At 51.8% G+C, this 20579-nt stretch overlaps 2 protein-coding genes across 6 annotated transcripts; one reads left to right on the forward strand and one right to left on the reverse strand.

Annotated features, from left to right (window-relative positions):
- Window positions 1-3194: 3194 nt before the first annotated feature.
- Window positions 3195-13530, reverse strand: SEPTIN12 (septin 12). Of its 2 annotated transcripts, XM_044232638.1 has the most exons (9): window positions 13365-13530; window positions 10132-10257; window positions 9969-10050; window positions 8292-8429; window positions 8026-8143; window positions 7842-7937; window positions 4627-4723; window positions 3674-3725; window positions 3195-3583 (listed from the first exon to the last, which is right to left on the reverse strand). In XM_044232638.1, exons 1-9 carry the CDS (start codon window positions 13525-13527, stop codon window positions 3376-3378), a joined length of 1080 nt encoding a protein of 359 aa, XP_044088573.1. In that variant the 5' UTR covers window positions 13528-13530; the 3' UTR covers window positions 3195-3375. The 2 variants fall into 2 exon arrangements, with proteins under 2 accessions (XP_044088573.1, XP_044088572.1); XM_044232637.1 differs by lacking the exon at window positions 8292-8429 and having other exon boundaries at window positions 13365-13527.
- Window positions 13531-19414: 5884 nt separating this feature from the next.
- On the forward strand, window positions 19415-20533 carry SMIM22 (small integral membrane protein 22). 4 transcript variants are annotated; one of them, XM_044233155.1, is made up of 4 exons: window positions 19415-19510; window positions 19684-19842; window positions 19933-20033; window positions 20163-20533. In XM_044233155.1, the coding sequence occupies exons 2-4, from the start codon at window positions 19710-19712 to the stop codon at window positions 20202-20204; spliced, it is 276 nt and encodes a 91-aa protein (XP_044089090.1). In that variant the 5' UTR covers window positions 19415-19510; window positions 19684-19709; the 3' UTR covers window positions 20205-20533. The 4 variants fall into 4 exon arrangements, with proteins under 4 accessions (XP_044089090.1, XP_044089093.1, XP_044089091.1 ...); XM_044233158.1 differs by having other exon boundaries at window positions 19933-20018; XM_044233156.1 differs by having other exon boundaries at window positions 19415-19506.
- Window positions 20534-20579: the final 46 nt, after the last annotated feature.

Raw genomic sequence — 20579 nt, forward strand, 5'->3', positions numbered from 1 at the left:
TCAAAACCATTCATGCGTATTTTCCAAAGCATATTGAGACCTCCCATCTGCTAGCCGCAGGCGTTATCACAGTGGTTAGTTAGCAGGCGCTTATTTTCGAGAAACTCAAATTCTACCAAGAGAGTATCTTGGAGATAGATCTACCTTGATCTTCATAACTAGGATGGTGATTTTTTTTTTTAAGATTTTATTTATTTATTTGACAGAGAGAGATTACAAGTAGGCAGAGAGGCAGGCAGAGAGGAGGAAGCAGGCTCCCTGGTGAGCAGAGAGCCCAATGCGGGACTCGATCCCAGGACCCTGAGATCATGACCTGAGCCGAAGGCAGCGGCTTAACCCACTGAGCCACCCAGGCGCCCTAGGATGGTGATTTTTTAAAAAAAGATTTTATTCATTTGTGTGACACAGAGAGAGAGAATACAAGCAGGCAGAGGGAGAAGCAGGCTCCCCACGGAGCAGAGAGCCTGAGATGGGGCTTAATCCCAGGACCCTGGGATCATGACCTGAGTTGAAGGCCAAGGGAACCACCCAGGTGCCCTAGCACAGTGACATTTCATAGGTCTTCTTAATTCCATATTATTGATTTACCAACCTTCCTTGGGTATCTTTAAATCTTACATTCCTTTCTAGAAGAATAGAAAGGCCTCCCATGTCACAGAAGAGCAGTTAGACCTCTTGCACAACCCTCCAGCGCTGAGAGCTGTAAAGAGGCACCACAAAGTCCACTTGGAATGGACCTGTTATAGACCACCGCACCCCCTCACTGATTAAAGATCCCCTCCCCTTTAAAACTCTCCTGGCTAGGCAGAAACCAGGGAGTTGGCTTTTGGACAGGAGTACCACTTCTCCGCAGGTGGCTGGCTTCTTGAATAAAACTCCTATTCCTTTCCAAACAATATTCATCTTTTGAGTATTGGCCTTTGGAAGGACAGGCAGCTGAAGTTGCGATTTGGTAACAAGAGGCATAAAGTGACGAAATCATCACACAAGTATTCCCTGAACACATCTAGCATATTCCTGCCCCAGGGCCTTTGCACTAGCCGTGGCTTCTTTTCCCTCTGTGTGGAATACCAGGACCCTAGTTATCTCTGTGGTGTATTGCTTTGCTCCTTCACATCATTACTCAAGGTTCCTTCCCAGTGAGGTCTTCCTGACCCCTTCCTCCAATTATAAGCCCTAGACTGTCTGATACCTCTTAAATGCTTTACTTGTTACTGGTGCACCCATCGCTATCCATTATGCCCACAGTTTACTTATTTTATTAGGATCTTGTCCCACCTAGGTGCAAGCTCCTGAGGGCAGTGACTTGGTTTTGTTCCCTGCTGAACCCTTAGCCTCTGTAGTAGCACATAGCGGACCCTAAAGTTCTATGGGAAGAATTAACACACGGATGGTTGTAGCTTTGCCTCAATTTTTTTCTTCAGGCTTGAGATTTAGTTGACAAGTAACATTGTGTTAAGTTTAAGGTATACACTGTAATGATTTGACACACATATATATTGTGAAAGGATCACCACAGTAAGGTTAGCACATCTTGTCACCTCACATAGTTATATCTTCTTTTGAGTGTGGTGAGAACATTTAAGATCTGTTCTCTTGGCCACTTTCAAGTATACAACATATGTTAACTATAATCAGTACACTGTATATTAGATCTCGAGAAGTTTTTCTGTCTTATGACTGCAAGTTTGTAGCCTCTGACCTACGTACGTCTACTCCCCCCCATATCCCAGCCCCGGGTGACCACTGCTCTATTCCATATCTATGAATCCAGCTCTTTTAGATTCCCCATAAGACCAAGATCATTCAGTGGCACCTGGGTGGCTCAGTCAGTTAAATGTCTGCCTTTGGCTTAGGTCATGATCCTGGGGTCCTGGGATTGAGTCCTGCATGGGGCTCCCTGCTCAGTGGGGAGTCTGCTCCTCCTTTTCTCTCTGCCCCTCTCTCCCTCTGGTGTTCTCTCTCAAATAAATAAAATCTTTAAAAAACGAGGCAAGATTGTACAGTGGTTGTCTTTACTTCTTTTTTGTTTTCTCTCTTTCCTTCCTTCCTTCCTCTCTTTTATTTGCAAGGTAGGGGAGGGACGGAAGGAGGAGGAGAAAATCCTCAAGCAGACTCCCCACTGAGCCTAGAGCCCAATCTGGGCTCCATCCCAGGACCCAGAGATCATGACTTGATGCGAAATTAAGAGGCAGATGCTTAACCAACTGAGGCACCCAGGAACCCTGAGAAACGTAAGGTCTAATACAATCTCTAAATACAATTGCGGAGCGTGTGCTGGTAGATATCCCCACCGTATTGCCTGGGGCTATGTTGACCTCAGGAATGTGCTCAATCCCTTTGTGGCAACACACTGCCTCTGGGATGCTGGTGTGGATAGTGTGGGTCCCCACAGGCCCCAGGGAGTTCCTTAAACCTGGTTGGCAGATTTGTGAATTGGTGGGGTGAACAGCTATGAGGCAGGCAATCTAGGGTTTGGTCACTTAACAGCCGGGTCCCGACCAGCTGTCATGTCCAGGATGAAGCTGATATAACTGTCCTTACAGACCTCCCAGCCTGAGAGGGAGACTGACCTGAAAACAAACCATGTGATACATGCAGAGCAGGCAGACAGTAATCAGCCTGGGGAAGTCATGGAGGGCATCATGGAGGAGGCAATTTCCAGTTTGTAGGATGGTTAGTTTTCAGTGTCGACTTACCCGGACCCAAGGATGGCCAGACAGCTGGCAAGATCTTATTTCTGGGTGCACTTGAGAGGGTGTCTCCAGAAGAGACTGGCTTGTGATTCGTTAGACTGAGTAAGGAGGACTGCCCCTCCCCGCTGTGGGTGGGCATTACCCAACCTGTTGAGGGCTCTAAAGGAGCAAAAAGGCAGAGGAAGAATGGATTTCCTCCCCCTGCTTGAGCTGAGACAACAGTCTTCTCCTCATGCTGGTCTGCCTGGGCAGGGCAAAGAGGAAGACAGGAAGGGGAGTTTGGGGAAGATAGCTGAAGACGGGGACTTTTTAAGGATTTATGATGCAGGGCCTGGCCCTGTGCGGGGAAGGAGGGTTGGCAGACCGCGGCAGAGCCTGATTTGGAACTTGGCTCTGGTTCTGGGGCGAAGGGGCTTGTGGTCCAAGGTACATGCTCCCAGGTCTTCAGGACTCCCCCAAGGGCCTGGGGTCTCACACCGCTATTAAAAAAAAAAAAAAAAAAGAACCATGCTTTTATTTGATGATAGCTTAAAAGAATCATCTACAGGATGCCTTTTGTTTTCCAAGCACAGCTTCTCATAAAAAGCAATGTCCACCTTTAATACATGCTCTAGTACATAGGCTTGTGTTGGGGGCTGCCAAGGACACTGGGAGCCCCAAGGCCCAGGCGCCCTGGTGCTCAGCACTCCTCGTCATCTTCAGAGTCATCCTGGACCTGCTGGCACACCTTTGACGTCCGGGGGGTGGCCAGGGGTCCTCCAGGGGTCGGGGCCAGGTTCACCCAACCAGGCCCGCGAGGCAGCTGGTGGCTCTCATTCAGTCTGCAGACACGGTAGTTCTCGTAGTGGACGTTGTGGGTGATGTCCTTTAGGTCTTGGAGGTGGGAGCTGGGAAATGGGCAGCGGTTAAGCCCAGGCCCTGCTGCAGCTTCCCCCTGGGGTCCCCGTAGCCCCCCTGCCGGGCTCCCCCATCCTCACCGGATGAGCAGGTCTCTCAGGAGGGGAAACTCACAGTGCGCCAGGTTCTCCACTGCAAGACAGGACGCGGAGCGCTGGCCCTGCCCTGCCGGCTCTGCCCTCAGTGCGTACTGACTAAGCGCCTGCTGTATGCTGTGTACCCCCATTATCCACCGCAACCCTCCCCCCACATTTCTCACTGTCTTATCCCACCTCCCATTCATTCATTCATTCATTGCTTTGTTCCCCAGTGCCTGGTACTGGTGGTTCCTAAAAGAGGTGAATCAATGAATCCACTAACCGTTATTGTATCCTTAATAATTACTACATTACTACATTACATTATATACCATATATACCATATATATTACATGTATATTACATTATATTGGTAAATTGCAGGCTCAGGCCCTGGCTCTTCCTCCTTCACTTCCCAGTCTCCACCCCAGGGAGGCCTCCCTCTGCTCCCTCAGGCAGTCCTGTCCCCCATCCCACTTTGTCTCATTGTCTCATCAGCTCTGTGAGGACAAGAACCCTGCCAGTCCTCCTTTCATTGTATCCCCTCAGGAACCACATATAGTCTGCCTGGCACGCAGTAGGCCCACAGTAAATTCTGGTGAGTGCCTAGGGTATCTTCTGGGTGCTGGCCATTGTGCAAAGCAGTGGCCTGGCCTGTCCCACCACCTTCCATGTGCAGATGTGCAGTTCATCTACTGCACCAAAGCAACTGACTATGACGTTGATGTTGTCATCATGCCCACTTTACTGTGAGGAAACTGAGGCTCAGAGAGTTGGGGAACTTGCCTGAGGCTTCCCAGCTGTAAAGACAGACTTGATCCCAGGTCTGTTTCCTGACTGTGGGCTTGCCCACTCTGGGCCCTTCGATAGGTGCTGAAGGTGCCCAAGCCAGTAGAATGTGCCTGGCTTTTCACCCTCCCCCTCACCTGCATTCTCTGCAAGGTCCCTGCACTGACCTTCAATGATGCCCCACTTGGTCTTCCGGCCCAGGACACACCTCCCATTCACCAGGTGCTCTCGGTCAGCCCCGACCACAGCAAAGGGGATCCGGTCCTGCAGGAGATGAAACAGAAGGGTTGGCCTTGCCTGGGAGGTGGGGAGAGAAGTCACTGTGGGAAAGGCACATTGTCCTCTGTAGAGAGAAAAAAAGTGGTAGAAGGAGCACAGAGATCTAAAGGCAAAAGACACGGGGCATCTGGCTGGCTCGGTGGAGCCTGGGACTCTTGATGTTGGGGTTGAGAGTTCAAGGCCCACGTTGGGTGAACAAATAACTTAAAAATAAGATCTTAGGGGCGCCTGGGTGGCTCAGTGGGTTAAAGCCTCTGCCTGTAGCTCAGGTCATGATCCTGGTGTCCTGGGATCAAGCCCCGCATCAGGCTCTCTGCTCAGCAGGGAGCCTGCTTCCTCCTCTCTCTCTGCCTGCTTCTCTGCCTGCTTGTCATCTCTCTCTGTCAAATAGATAAATAAAATCTTTAAAAAAAAAAAAAAAGATCTTAAAAAAAAAAAAAAGTCACCAGGTACAAAATCTCATCCATGGCTCTGTTTCCTCATCTGTCAAGGGGGAGTCAGGATGGCACATACACAGGCTTTGTGAATGTTTGGGAAGTTTACCCAAGGCCACCGTAATAACATGATCTTGCAGATGGCCCATCTCTTACCTGGGAAACAGGAGCTATGACAACCTTCATCAGTTATCGTGAGGGTTAAAAGACACAGGTTTGTAACCCAGGGCTTGGCAACCCACAGTGAGCCACCCAGATTCAGCCACGCCTGTTTTTCCACGTGGAAAGTCTGTGGGCACGTGGCCCGTCTAGTCATCTGCTCTGGTCGAGGCTGCTCTCCTGCTGCCACAGCAGACAGTGGGGGCTGTGCAGGGACGGTGTGGCCCGCAGAGTCTAATACCTTTATCATCATCTCGGCCCCCTCACACACACACAAAAAGTATATGTGCTGCCGAAGCGAGCACACACACACAAAAAGACATTTGGGGGTGCCTGAGTGGCTCTGTGGGTTAAGCCTCTGCCCTCGGCTCAGGTCATGATCTCAGGGTCCTGGGATCGAGCCCCACATTGGGCTGTCTGCTTGGCAGGGAGCCTGCTTCCCCCTCTTGCTCTGCCTGCCTCTCTGCCTACTTGTGATCTCTGTCTGTCAAATAAATAAATAAAATCTTAAAAAAAAAAAAAAAAGATGTTTCCTGAGCCCTGCTGAAAATTCTAGTTGTTCACTTGTTTGTGGTCGGAAGTGGAGAAGACTCGAATCCATAAACTGCAAAGTGCTGTCCAGGGCTTTGTTTTTTTATTTCTCTGAGAGTTAATTTGAAATGAGGAACAACACGGACGCTAACAGCAGCGAGCTATCTGTTGCACACTTATTTGGCACCAGCCTGTGGCAAACCCTCAATGAATGTTTGGCGTCTGGATGATTTACTGAGATGTCAGGTTTGTTCTCCTTGTACTTCCGGTTCCATTCCAGCTGTGGCCAGGCTGCTGCCTTCACAGGCCTTGGGGCAGAAACCAGATTGTGGTAGAGGTCGAGGCTCTCTTAGTGTTTCAAAGGAACTCCTGTTCATGGGAATGTATGGAGACACTAGGTACCAGCTGGGAAGGAGGGCCTCCATGTGCAGATGTGCGGGTTGTTTACTGTTCAAAGGCAACTGGCTTTGAGGCTATGTAGGGCCGCTGCCCTGCAGGCTAGAAAGGGTCCCCTGGGGAGGGAGTCAAGTCTAAGGTGATGGATGATGGATGATGAATCCCAGGCCTTACCAGGGTCCTTTGTACGATCCAGACAGACAGACATTAGATGTACTGCAAGGACAGCAAGGTGGGGGTTTGGAGTCCTAATTCACTTGATTTGGGGAAAAAGAAGATATTAGCTACTTTCCCGTCCCCCCGCTCCTTTTTTGGAACAACTTTACTGAGATAGAATTCCTGTACCATAAAATTCACCCTCTTAAAGTTTCAGCGGCTTTACAGGTACACAAGACTGTGCCCCCATCCCTACCATCTAATTCCAGAGCATTTTCACCGTGCTGAGAAGAAACCCCACTCCCATTAGCAGTCACTCCCCATTCCCCTCCCAACCCCAAGCCCCTGGCAACAACCACTAACCTACTTTCTGTCTTTGTGGGATTTCTCTGTTTGGGCCATTTCGGACAGAGTCCTGTCATGTTTATCCTCTTGTTGTCTTGCTCCTTTCAGTTAGTTTCGTGCTTTCCAGGTCTATCCACGTTGTGGGAGGTTTTCTTTTCTTTTTAAGACTGAAGAATATTCCATTGTGTGAACGCACCACGTGTGTTTCTCCGTTCATAAGTAAGTAAGACACGTGCATTATGTCCACTCTTGGCCTACGGCAAGTATTTCCGCCAGGAACATCCGTGTACACGTTTTTATGTGAACATAGGCTTTCATTTTCTCTCCGGAGTGGGGCTGCCGCTGGGTGCTCTGCTAACTTAGAGCTTAACCTTTGGAGGGACTGCCACATTATGTTCCATTTGGCCTTCCCGCCAGGGGCGTGTGCAAGTTCAACTTGTCCACATCCTCACCAGCACTTGGGATTGCCTGTCATTTTTGGTCGCCGACATCTTAGTGGGTGTGAAGTGGTATCTTGTGGTTTTGATTTGAGTTTCCCTTATGACAGGTGTTACGGAACCGACATCTCTTCGTGTGCCTCTCGGCCATTTGTTCAAATTCTTCGGGGGAATGTCCGTTCAAACCTTTGCCTAGGGGTGCCCAGGTGGCTCAGTCAGTGAAGCAACCAACTCTTGACCTCAGCTAAGGTCTTGATCTCAGGGTTGTGAGTTCAAGCCCTGCCTTGGGCTCCACACTGGGTGTGGAGCCTACATAAAAAACCAAAAACCAAAAAACTTTTGCCCATTTCTAAAGTGGGTATTTATCTTATACTGTTGATTTATAAGAGGTCTTTACAAGTCGCTATCACATACATCATTTGCAAGCACTTTTTCCTGTTCTGTGGGTGGTTGCTATGACCCATTTCTTGGTCACTTTTTGAGTCTGTGGATATGTGGAGGTTCAGACCTGCTAGGAATATGTGCCTCCCGCCAACCCCCCCCAAGCTGTAGAGAGAGATGAATCTGCACATGGGAAGGATGAGTGGAAAGAAAATCACCCAGCCTCAGTCACACCAGCCTGCCCACCCCGTCAGGGCCTCCTACCCGGATCTTGCTGTTGAGGATCCTGTCGTTGATGTCCTCATCGAAGCATTTCTGTGGGTACACCTCGATGCAGTGGGTCCTCAGGTTGTGCTGGATCTAGGGATGCAGGTGACCTCATCTCATCCTGTGTACTCTGCCTCCTCCTTGCCCCCACCGACCCCATCACCATGGATGCCCAGATCACCCTGCGCCTGAAGCTCTCTCGCTCCTCAATGGTCAGGCTGTCAGCCCGGGCAATCACGGGCACCACGTTCACGGTCTGGGACAGCCGCTGTAAGAATTCAATGTCCAGGGGCCGCAGGCTGCTCCGGTGGGGGTGATGGCAGTGGTGAGTATGAGTGGGGGTGGCAGCCCCCAGCCCACGCCGGGGACTCTCCCTCCTCCACCTCCTCCTACTCCTCCTCTCTGTCCTGGGCAGGGGCCCTCCCCCAGCAGGCCCAACAACCTCACCAGTGCCCCGTGGGCGGCACAAAGTACACGCAGCAGTGCACCCGGGTGTCGGGGATGTGACGTTGGCGGGTGATGAGGATCTCCTCCTGCAGATACTGCTCATACTGTTGGTTGATGTAGCCGAGGATGGGGTCCCAGCTGGGGCCGCAGACGGACTAATCTCAGAGCCCCACCCCATTCCCCTGCTAGGAAGCCCAATGGCCCTGGTCAGCCCAGGACGCAGGACTTTCAGTCCTGTACAACCCAAGGCCCTTGGTTACCCAGGCACCCTCCTCCTACCCCCCGGAATCATCAGAGAGGCCCCCTGCCATGCTCAAGCTGGGGCCTCAGCTTCCCTGCTCCTGAAATGGGGACAATATGAGCACTTACACTTTGCAGGGGTGTGGTACTGAAAGAGCTCAATTGTCACAGCCCAGTTCATTGCCACAAGGATCTCCTGTGTCCTCTCCCTTTGTCCCTTCTGCCCTGGTTGGGCTATTGTCAACACAGCACCCCAAAAAATCCTTTTACAAACAGGAGTGGGAGCATATCCCTTCTCTGTCCACCCTGCAGTGGCTCAAGGAAAGCCAAACCCCTTATGCTGCACTAGCAGGCCCCACGCCATCCCACCGCAGTTTCCTGCCTGCCCTCTCCTCCTCCTCTCCCTGCCGCTCACCACACCAGCCTTCTGCCAACAAACCCACCACAGGGCCTGTGCACGTGCCACTATGCCTTGAACACTCTCCCCCACGTTAGCACGCGGCTCGTTCTCGCATCTCCTGGCAGTCTACCCAAGTGTTTCCTTATCTGGGAGGCCTTGCTTGATCATTCTGCTTAAAACTGCAATTCTCTGACTGCTCCTGACCCTTTCCACTTCCAAAGATGTCCTGCCTGGATGACAGAGCTGAGGCTCTCCCCGTGTATAACTGAATTACTGTGCTCACTGCTCCACTGCCCCACGACAATGTAAATTTCAGGTTGAAGAAGATGTTCATCTGTTTTGTTCACGGCTGTGTGCCCGAGTCTAGAACAGACCTGGCACACAGGACGTGCTCGCCGAGGCACCCTGTGCTTCTTGGGAGCACTGAAGGGGCAGTCCCACCGTCTCTGCTTCAGAGGTCCTGCACTTGGCTGAATGTTCTGTAGTGGTGGTTTTATGATTCTTCATACTTTTTTGAACAAGGAGCCCCACATTTTCATCTCTCTGGGTCCCCCAGATTATGCAGTCAGTACTGATTGTGTGTGTGTGTGTGTGTGTGTGTGTGTGTGACCAACCACTGTCACGGGGTTGGGGTCTCATCAAGAGCTTAGAAGCACTCTGCAAGGTGAGTGTCAACATCCCCAAGTGACAAAGAAGGAAACTGAGGCATGGAGAGCTTCCATGAGCAGTTCCAGGTTACATGGCTGGAAAGTGGTCTAACCTGGCGGTCCTGGCGGTGTGGGCTTCTAACCCCTGCTGTACCATAACCTTGATTGAGCAACTATTTTGTATGCTAGCCAGCAAGCTCTGACATTTCCATACTTAACTCCCTTCAGTCTTGGAGGGATGGTTGCACACACCCATTATACAGACAAACAAACTGAGACTCAACGATGCCACAGCCGGGTTAGGTCGCTTCAGGGCTGGGCTGTTTCCCAGAGGCCAGAGGGGCAGGGGCAGAGCCCACCAGAGCTCGGCCCCCACTCCCAAGGACTCACCACTTGTCATTGTTGATCTGGTCCCCGAAGCCGGGCGTATCGGTCACGGTCAGCTTGAGCTTCACACCCTTCTCCTCGATGACTGTGTGGGGAGAGCAGAGTGGAGCGGGACTGGCGAGGGTGGACTGGAGTGGGGTGGGGAGGGGGGTGGGAGGCCACTCACTGTGTGTCACCGACTGCAGCTTCAGCGTCTGGGGTATAGGCCTCTCCAGGTCCAGCGCGGTGGACTTCCATATCTTGGACTTGAAGAGGGTGTTCACCATTGTGGACTTGCCCAGCCCGCTCTGCCCTGGGGGTAACCGGGGAACAGCAATGGTGGTGGATGTTTTAGGCAGTGCTTCTCAGGCTCTTAAATAGTTTTAGAAAGTGATCTGTTTTGTAAGCATAACATATGGAGAAGTGGGTAGTATCGTCAGGGTCCCCCTCAATGTTAACCCCCCCTTCTTATTGAGGCAAAATTCATACGATTAAGAAAAAAAAAAGAACCATTAGTCACTTAAAGTGAATAATTCAGTAGTATTTAGTACATTCTCAGTGTTGTGCACCCATCACCTCTGTCTAGCTCCTGTGAAAAATAACCCACGTCGTGGGGCTTAACCGACTGAGCCACCCAGTCGCCCCCCCCGAAATGTGGTCTTAACTCATAGGTCAGGAATTTTCTGGCCAGAACCAATGAGGTTTGGTCACATGGGGCTCTCCATCCCCCAAAGAAAAGGGAGGTAAACCACCTGGGACCCTGGCTTGTCACCTAAGGGAAAACAGCCTTGCCTGGAACAATCCTTTCCTTTTACTAATTTTCCTTGCACTGCCCCCCTTCGCATTTCTTATAAAAACCTTCCAAAACAGGGGTGCCTGGGTGGCTCAGTGGGTTAAGCCGCTGCCTTCGGCTCAGGTCATGATCTCAGGGTCCTGGGATCGAGCCCCGCATCGGACTCTCTGCTCAGCAGGGAGCCTGCTTCCTCCTCTTTCTCTGCCTGCCTCTCTGCCTGCTTGTGATCTCTCTCTGTCAAATAAATAAATAAAATCTTTAAAAAAAAAAAAAAAAAACTTCCAAAACAACAATGACACAACAACAGCAGCCCCAAAGCCTTACAGCACAGCCCTGTGGAACTCCCCTCTACTTGTTGGATGGGATGCTGCCCAACTCATGAACCATGTAATAAAGCCAATTAGACCTTCCAACTGACTAGGTTGAATTAAATTTTTTTTCTTTATTTGAAGTAGGCTCCGGGGCGCCTGGGTGGCTCAGTGGGTTAAGCCTCTACTTTCAGCTCAGGTCATGATCTCAGGTCCTGGGATCAAGCCCTGCATTAGGCTCTCTGCTCGGCAGGGAGCCTGCTTCCTCCTCTCTCTCTCTCTCTGCCTGCCTCTCTGCCTACTTGTGATCTCTGTCAAATAAATAAATAAAATCTAAAAAAAAAAAAAATATTTGAAGTAGGTTGAAGCAGGCTTCATGCCCAGCATGGAGTCCAATGTGGGGCTTGAACTCATGACCTTGAGATCAAGACCTGAGCTGAGATCAAGAGTTGGACACACGACCAACCATGCTACCCAGGCACCCCCAAATGTGTGTGTGTGTGTGTGTGTGTGTGCATGTGTGTGTTTAACAAAAACAAACACTTGCAAAAAAACATTTGCAAAAAACCCCTAAAACAAATCATTTGCATTGCCCCCGAAGAAACCCCACAGTTGTTGGCAGTCCCTCCCTGTTCTCCCGCCGTGGTCACCCTTGGCAACCATGAATCTGCTTTCTGTCTCTGTGAATTTACCTATTCTGGACATTTCCTACAAATGGAATCATGCAATATTTGTCTTTTTGTGTTTGGCTTCTTCCCCTAAGTATCCCATTTTCAGGGTTCATCCATGTCATACCAGCTATGGGGGCTTTGTTCTTTCCCATGGCTGAATAATGTTCCATCACAGGAACAGACGACATTGTGTTTATCCATTCAAGCTGATGGGCAGTTTAATGCGTTTCACAAATTGAACAGCTAATGGACACAGAGATGGAGCACATAGCTCCCCACAAGCCCACTCACGCCCCATCTCAGTAGCTATAAGCCCCAAGGCCCCAGGGACAACTACTTACTGCCCTGACTTTCGACAGCTGGGCACGGTTCTGCTTCCCCTTGTCTTAGGGATTCACACAGCGTGTGCGCTCCTGTCTGACTCCTTTCGCTTGATGCTATTTGGTGAGATACACCCAGACTGTCTGTTGTTGTAGATAGTCCATTCTCCCTGCTCTGGGGGCTTCTCGAACTCTGCGGACCACACCTTGCAGGAGGGAGCACCTTGCTTCCCAAGGACACACCTTTGTGTAGCTAATGGATGTGGTCCTTAGGGATGAGCTATCCTATCTGGGGGTCACACTTGGCTTCTGTTGCCAGCAATACAGCAAAACAGAATTGAGCTGTGTGATCCGCGACAAATACAAACCAGATTTTGCAGCCCTGGGTTTGCCAAAAAGAATGCAAAATGTCTCATGGATCATTTATTATGTGAATTACATGTCAGGTCACGATAGCGTTTTGGAATAGTCTGGGTTACATAAAATAGGTGGTCAGAATTAATTTCTCCTGTTTCTCTTCACTTCTTTAAAGGTAGCTACTGGATGGGCGCCTGGGTGGCTCAGTGGGTTAAGCCGCTGCCTTCGGCTCAGGTCATGATCTCAGGGTCCTGGGATCAAGTCCCGCATCGGGCTCTCTGCTCAGCAGGGAGCCTGCTTCCTCCTCTCTCTCTGCCTGCCTCTCTGCCTACTTGTAATCTCTCTCTGTCAAATAAATAAATAAAATCTTTAAAAAAAATAAAAATAAAAAAAAATAAAGGTAGCTACTGGAAATTTAAAAAATGATGGTACATAGCTCCTGTTACATTTCTGTTGGACAGCACTGCCTTAGAATGGTACTCTTCATGGGTGCTACATGCTCCAACCTTTTATGGTCTGTTATAGCTAGTTTGTTTTGTTAAAATTGTAGTTTTGGCCTACAAAATTAATTTTGCATATATAAAAAGGCAATTCTGTAGAACCTCCTGAACACCAGGCCCTGTGCTAAGCCGGATGAGGAAAGGGGTCAGAGAGGGGTCGGGGACGGTGCACAAGGTCACCCACTGGTAGGTGTTAAGGGCTGGGACCAGGATCTGGGTCTAGGTGTTCACCACTTCCTGCCATAGCCTCCCCTTTCATTGCTCAGTTTGGGTTTGACTGGGGCTTTCTGGGTAATTCTTGTCTTTTAATGCCTCAGGGTTTCTAGATCTTCAACTATGACACCTGGTAAGGGACCATTATCAGGCCCTTTACGGATAGGGAGACTGATGCTCAGAGAGGTGAATGATGTGCCCAGGGCCCATAAGGTTGCACACATTGGTCTGTCCTGTGAGTCCCCCCCGCTCACTCACCCACTACCATGATATTGAACTCAAACCCCATCTTCATGGCCTTGATCTTCAGTTGGTCCAGCACGGCATCAATGCCCACATAGCCAAGCGTCTCGTAGGGTAGGGTCCTGGGACTGGAGGGTCTCGATGAGCAGGGGGAGGGAGACTGCCTCATGGGTTCCATGGGGCCAAGGACACAGCAATGCCTGTCATCCAGGTGGGTGGGAAGAAGGGGATCACTGGGGCCCCAGAGAGGGACCCCTGAATTTTCATTTCTGGACTCTGGCTCTTGAGCTCTGTTGCCAGGCACCCTCCACATATGATACTCCGTTATCTACCCAACCTCCACATCTCCATGGCTCAAGGGCCTTGGGGTGAGGTTCCTGGAAGAGCTGCCTTTCAGGGGAGGCTGAACCCTTCCCTGAGATGCACAAGCCCACGAATCTGTTCCTCCCCCACCAACCCCCTCCCCCAGCTTCTTCCTGCCCCCACCCATGGTCCGGGCAGGATACTTGCTCAGCTACTCCCCACCACCTCCTGCAGAATGTGACCAGCCTGGCAAAGCCCAGGGTCTGGATCCGTGGTGACAGAGACAAAGGGAGAAGCAGCTTTTGTGTGGCACCTGATGACCTTGGGACTCTGAGGGAGCTTCAGGAGGCTGTTCTGTCCTGGCAGACCCTGGGGAGTATGGTGAGGGAGACGGGACAGGGTGACAGTTAACTGAAGAATCTGAGCTCCACCCCTTTCCCCTCAAGGGGGTGGGGGGTGAGGGGAGGGCTCCTCTACAGCAGGGAGCTGAAGGCAGGGACAGGTAAGATCCTCCAAGGTCCTTTCTGAAAACGACCCTATATCCTTACAGTGACCCCTGCCTCCTGTTATATAGACAGGAGTCCAGGGCCTCTGGGCAGTTCCCTCACCCAAGGTCACCTAACTGGGCTAAGTGGGCTTCAGCTGGTCCCTCTGACTTCCAAATTCATATCCCTTAACCCCTCTGCTGGGAGAAGCCAACCTATGATCCATAGCCGGAAAGCAGAACATCTGTATATCCTCTTCAGTCTGTCCACTGCTGGTGCTAGCCCTGAATATCCAAAGACTGATGTAGGAAACGGGTCGCCCCACACATAGTCTGTGCGTATGTTGCTCTGGGGGCTCTAAGGTAGTAGCTTGTTTAATAATCATCTTGGCACCGTGGAGCCGGCGCTGTTACTCCCTCCAGTTTACAGAGAGGGTCTGAACCAGGTGTTCAAGGTCACCTAGTGAGGAAGTGGTAGGGTGGGTGGGATCTGAGTCCACGTTCTCACCTTCTAACGCCTCTTCTCTTGTTCACAGGAACATCTAGAATTCCAGGGTGTCTTAGAGAATGAAAGCCCTGGTGATTCTGGCCCAGCCCACAGCTGACGAGCTGCCCTCTGTAGCTGGGCCACGAACTCTCCAGTTTGCCGTAGTCCTCACCCCTCCCTAAAGTGTCCCTGATAAGATGTTTCTTATACCAAGAGCTGGCTCATCTCTTTCCTACCTGTTTCGTGGTGTGCAAGCAGTCCTCGGTAGTGCTGGCAAACATTTTCTCTGAAAGCCTGTGCGTCATGTACAAGCCTATGGCATGTACCCTTCAGCCCTGTTGTCTGAGTGGGAAAGCAGCCACAGACAGGCAAAGGGTGTGGCTGTGTGGCCATAAAAGTATTTTCAAAAGCAGGAGGCGGCCTGCTGACCCTGCTCTGCCTATGGGAACTCACCCAAGTCTGCCCCAGTCCACTCACCTCCACTGTCCTGAGCCCCAGCTAGCCTTCTGTCCCTCTCTACCCAGGCCCTTCTGCTCTCCCACCTTCTACACATCTATAAGGCAGAGGCTCAAACTTCACCTTCATGACTTGAGGCTGGGCAGGGCCTGTGGCGGGAGGACTGGGCAGAGCCTGCCCTGGAGCAGAGAAATCTCTCAAGCCATCAGTCCCCAGCTCTGGAGGGATACAGGAGCCTGGCCTCCTCCTCAAAGCGAATGAGAATGTTATGTGTGGACGACTGAACAGTACTGGGGACTGCTGAACTGGCCCTGAGCAGGAGGAGATCTGGCCTCTGGAAATTCCCTTAAGGAAGTAAGCCACTCTGGAGAGAACACTCCTCCCCCTGCCAAAAAATCACATGTGAGTGGCAGTAGGGTTCTGAACAATTTGTGGGGAGGAAGCAAGGCTTAGTGGGTGGCCACTCTCTCACTGCAAACGAGATGATCATGTTTACAGAAAGCAGCAGTGACCTGCAAGTTGCCCTTGGCTATGCGGATTGCGAAAAGCCCAGGGTAAAGTGATCTGAGCAGTGTGAGCCTGGCTGCTAAGCCCAAAGGTGTACAAAGAACAGAAGACTGGGGGGGATCACACTCACAATTTGGGTGAGTAACACACGGCCATCTAGTGTGTGTTTCCAGAGCGTCTCATCGGGCTAAGAAGTGTTAATGCGGATTATTCCGTTCGGTCTTAAGATGAAAAGAGGGATGCTATGTATACACCCATTTTACAGAAAAGGATACTGAGACAAAGATGATCAGGGATTGTGCCCCAAGGTCACACACCGGTAGGCAGTAAGGGCTGGGAGCAGGATCCAAGTCTGGGGGGTCTAACTCACATGAAATATGTCCTGCCACATGACCCCCCCCATCATTGCTCTGCTTGGGTCTGGGGGCTCTCACGGGATTTGTTTTTTAACAGCTTAAAATGTCCCAGATTTTCTTTAATGAAAAGGTCTGGGGTGCCTGGGTGGCTCAGTGGGTTAAGCCTCTGCCTTCGGCTCAGGTCATGATCTCAGGGTCCTGGGATCGAGCCCCGCATCGGGCTGTCTGCTCGGCAGGGAGTCTACTTCCTCCTCTCTCTCTCTCTGTGCCTATCTTTTTGCCTACTTGTGATCTCTGTCAAATAAATAAAATCTTAAAAAAAAAAAAAAGAAAAAAGAAAAGGTCTTACCTCCCCACCCCCACCATGGGGAGGTCTTACTTTCATAATGGGAATGAAAAACAAGAAACAAGGGTCTGGATGGGAAGTCTAAGGGTCAGTGGGGAGAGGAGTGGACAGAAGGCCTCTTGCCCACCCAGCTCAGCCAAATGGTGGGGGACAGGGGCCACAGCTGCAAACCCCAGGGGGCAGGGGCAGAAGGAGAGAATCTGAAGCAGATTCTATACTAAGCACAGAGCCCGAGGCAGGGCATGGAGCTCACTTTGGGGCTCAATCTCACAACCCTGAGATTATGACCTGAGTTGAAATCAAGATTCAGATGATCAACCAAATGAGCCACCCAAGAGACCCAGTGCTTCCCTCTTTTTAAAAATTGAGGTAAATGGTGGCTCGGTCGGTTAAGCATCTGCCTTCGGCTTAGGTCATGATCCTGGGGTCCTGGGATCTAGCCCTGCATTGGGCTCCCCACTCAGTGGGAAGCCTGCGTCTCCCTCTCCCGCTCTCCCTGCTTCTGTTCCTTCTCTCGCTGTCTCTCTCTCTGTTAAATAAATAAATAAAATCGTTTTAAAAAAAATAAGTAAATAAGTAAAATTGAGGTGAAATTCACATAAAATTAACCATTATCTGTTCTTTTTAAAAAAAGATTTATTTACAGAGTACCTGGGTGTCTCAGTCCTTAAACGTCTGTCTTGGGCTCAGATCATGATCCTGGGGTCCTGGGATTGAGCCCTGCATCAGGCTCCCTGCTCTGCGGGAAGCCTGCTTCTCCCTCTCCCACTCCCCTTGCCTGTTTCCCTCTCTCGCTGTCTCTCTCTCTGTCAAATAAATAAAATAAAATAAAAGATTTATTTAAGTATTAGAGAGAGACAGTGGGGTGGGGGAGGATCACAGGGAGAGAATCTTCAAGGAGATTCCCTGCTGAGCATGGAGCCCAACTCGGGGCTCAATCCCAGTACCCCAAGATCATGCCTTGAACCAAAACCAAGAAGTCGGACGCTCAGCCGACTGAGCCACTCAGGTACCCCCTCTCCCACCATTATCCGTTCTTTCTTTTGAGCAGATAGGTGGCAGACCAGAATTGAGTGCATTCACAATGTCATAATGCTACCACCCCTGTCCTGTTCCCGGACAGGTTCATCACCCTAAAGGACACACTAAACACTCACTCCCTTCCCCACCCCACCCCCTGAGTTCCCCAGCCCCTGGCTAATGCTAGTCCCTGAATGTACCCGTTCTGGATTTCTCCCAGAAACAGAAACCCACTCCGTGTGGCCCTTTGAGTCTGGCCTCTCTCACCGTGTGGCATGTCTTTGAGGGGCATCCGTTTTGTGGCAGGTGTTAGGATCTCATTTTTCTGTGTGGCTGAGGAAGGGCCCAGTAAGGACAGATCACATGGGCTGTTCCCACCTTTTGGCTCTCGGGATGAGTGCCGCTGTGAAAACATTTGTGCCCAAGTCTTTGAGAACCTGTTTGCAGTTGTCTTGGGTCTACACCTGGGAATGGAATAGCTGGGCGTTTGCTATCACCGCGTGTGACCTTTTTTTTTTAAGGATTTTATTTATTTATTTGACAGAGATCACAAGTAGGCAGAGAGGCAGGCAGAGAGAGCGAAGAGGAAGCAGGCTCCCTGCAGAGCAGACAGCCCGATGTGGGGCTCAATCCCAGGGTCCTGGGATCATGACCCGAGCCAAAGGCAGTGGCTTAGCCCACTGAGCCACCCAGGCGCCCCCACGTGTGACCTTTTGAGGCACTACCTGACCGCTTTCCATAGTGACTGCAGTGCTGTCTCTCCTTTGGCAATAACACTCCGGTTGCTTCAGAATGACCCTGCCTCTTGCAACAGGGCTTGGAGACGTTGGAATGGGATGGAGGGATTGTAGGGGCCCAGGGCAGGAGACCCTAGAATATGGTGGACAAGGGCTCTGGGGTCTGAGTGCCTGGGTCCCAGTTCTGGCTTCTCTACTCACTCTGGGTATGGCCGGCAGGATCATGCCCCCCCCAAAGATGTTTTCATCTGACTCCTTGGAACCTTGGAGCAAATATGTTAACTTACCCGGCAGAAGGGACTTTGCAGACGTCATTCTGATCGTGAGGTCATCCTGTGGGCCAATGTCATCAACAGGGGTCCTCGTCATAGGGAGGCCAGGAGGGTCGGGGCCTGAGAAAATGAGGCTGGAAGCAGAGACTGGAATGGACGAAGGGACGTGCGTGGCCGCTAGGAGCTAGAAAAAGCAAGAAACAGATTATCCTCTAGAGCCTTCAGAAGGAACACAGCCCTGCTGTTGTTTCAGACTCTGACCTCCAGAACTGTGAGACAATAAATTTGGATTGTTTCAAGCCGCTAAGTGCAGGGGTGATACGTTCTAGCAGCAACATGAAATGAGTACATCAGGTGTGTGACTTGAACTGGTTGCTAGACTTCTCAAGGCGGCGCCTTTCCTATCTGTATGTGGGGAGAATGGGAACAGCCCCTTCAGGATTGCCACAAGGACACATCTGGTAGTGGATGTACAGCGGTCTGCTTGGTCCTCAGCCTAGCTGAGACGTTGTCCCCTGCTAGTCCACAAGCCCCAGAAAATGTGTCCACCTGGGGCAGGGCCAACCTCAAGTGCTGAGCAGTCTTGGGCCCTTAGTGGGCCTGGATGCGCGTCTGCTGAAGGAAGGGAGAGTGAGAGCTGCCTTTGTGGTCAGTGTCAGGCCCGCAGGTCCCCAAGTCCTGGGGAAAGAGCTCCTTTGAGAGGACAAGCATCTTCTCTTAAGGATTAATGTGAGGATTAGAATACAGCAAACAAGGACACAGAAGATGCCTAGTACGGTGCTGGTAAATGCCACCTGCATTTGGATGTGGAAATGGAAAGGGATGTGGAATGGAAACCATATTTCCCTCCCTCCCATCTTCACTCATCAAGTCCACAGCAGCCCAGGGCGCACTGTGTTCCAGGCTGCTTGTCTGGTCTTCTGAGAAAACATGAAAAATCCTGGAAGGAAGAGGGTTTCGGGGCCCGTGGCTCCCTCCGTGGGTCCTGCAGCACCTGCTGCTGTGGGGAGGCTGTGAGCACACCTGCTAGGGCACAGGCCCCGCCCTCTGGAGTCTGGCCGCCCCCTGGGAAGGGTGGGACCGGTTGCCAAGGTGTCAGGGCCTCAGGCAGCACCTATTGCGGATCCGGAAGCAGGAAATAGTTGGTGTTTTCAGGACCTGGGACCTGCCTGGCTGGGGGAGCTCGGAGGCTGGTGGGGGTCTGGGGTGGGGCTGCGGGGGGGGGGGAGTGGGAAGGGACAGGGCAGGGGCCGAGGGGTGGTGTGGGAGGGGGCAGGCGCAGGGCAGGGGCTGGACTGCGGGAGGCCTGGATGCCGCCCAGTCCTAGAAAACAGGGTTCTGAGGCAGCCCTGGGGGGCCGGGGCAGGTGGCACCCAGAGGCCTTGAGTGGAGATGGACTTGGCAAAAGACCTGGAGAAAGAGCTGGAGGCCACAGCCCAGGAAGTGCTGGGGAAACTCAGGAGCGGTGAGCTGTTCCAGTCCAACTGGGACACTGCTGCCTTCATCATCTTCCTCATCTTCCTCGGTGAGTGTGGCCCTGGCCTCTGGCCCCCCCCTTGGCCTCCTGTCCTAGGCCTGGCCGAGGGCTGTATCTGGACACCCGTTCCACCCCCAGGCACCGTCTTGCTCCTGCTGCTGCTGGTCTGTCTCCACTGCTGCTGCCACAGCTGCTGCAGCCGCCGCGCCTCCAGACCCCGGAAGGTGAGCCCCGGGCAGGTGAGACCCTCCAGCGGAGGCAGCAGCCTGGAACTGCACTGGGGAGAGGGGGGTGCTGGGGATCCTGTGGAGAGGGGCCGGCTCGGCACACACGAGGGAAGCCCGGCCAGCCCCGTGCTTCTTTTGCAGGAACACCGCAGGGGAGTGGATAACTTGGCCCTGGAACCTTAACGCAGCGAGTCCCCAAGCTCCCCTGTCCATGTGTCCTGCTGGCAACAGTGCCAATGTCTTGGTTGTCCGGAACTTGAGTCTGGAGTGTGTTCTGAGCTTCCCTTCAAGGGGTGGGCCGTGTGGGCACTCACTGCTTTCTCCCCATGCCCACCTGCTCCCCAACGGCTTTCAGCGGGCTGGACTGTCGCTCTAGGTCACACAGCAACTGCTGACGGGAGGGGAAGCTGAGCTCCAACTCAGTGGCCCGAACCCTGAGGCCGAAACATTGTCCCCAGCCCACTCAGTCCCTTGGCAGCCTGGAGGACCCCCTCAATGGTGGGACAGGAGGCCAGGGGCTCCATCATTGGGTACCCCACCCAGGTGCTGATGATCAGG

Source organism: Neovison vison, chromosome 14 (assembly GCF_020171115.1).
Source record: "Neovison vison isolate M4711 chromosome 14, ASM_NN_V1, whole genome shotgun sequence".
NCBI lineage: Eukaryota > Metazoa > Chordata > Mammalia > Carnivora > Mustelidae > Neogale > Neogale vison.

Bases quoted from the DNA above. Each gene is read 5' to 3' on its own strand.
- SMIM22 (XM_044233155.1), top strand. From the start codon at position 19,710: ATGGACTTGGCAAAAGACCTGGAGAAAGAGCTGGAGGCCACAGCCCAG. The intron at 19,843-19,932 runs GTGAGTGTGGCC...TTCCACCCCCAG, and splicing joins CATCTTCCTCATCTTCCTCG to GCACCGTCTTGCTCCTGCTG. The intron at 20,034-20,162 runs GTGAGACCCTCC...CTTCTTTTGCAG, and splicing joins GGAAGGTGAGCCCCGGGCAG to GAACACCGCAGGGGAGTGGA.
- SEPTIN12 (XM_044232638.1), bottom strand. From the start codon at position 13,527: ATGGAACCCATGAGGCAGTCTCCCTCCCCCTGCTCATCGAGACCCTCC. The intron at 10,258-13,364 runs GTGAGTGAGCGG...GGTTACCCCCAG, and splicing joins GTTCAATATCATGGTAGTGG to GGCAGAGCGGGCTGGGCAAG. The intron at 3,584-3,673 runs GTGAGGATGGGG...CCCATTTCCCAG, and splicing joins CTGAGAGACCTGCTCATCCG to CTCCCACCTCCAAGACCTAA.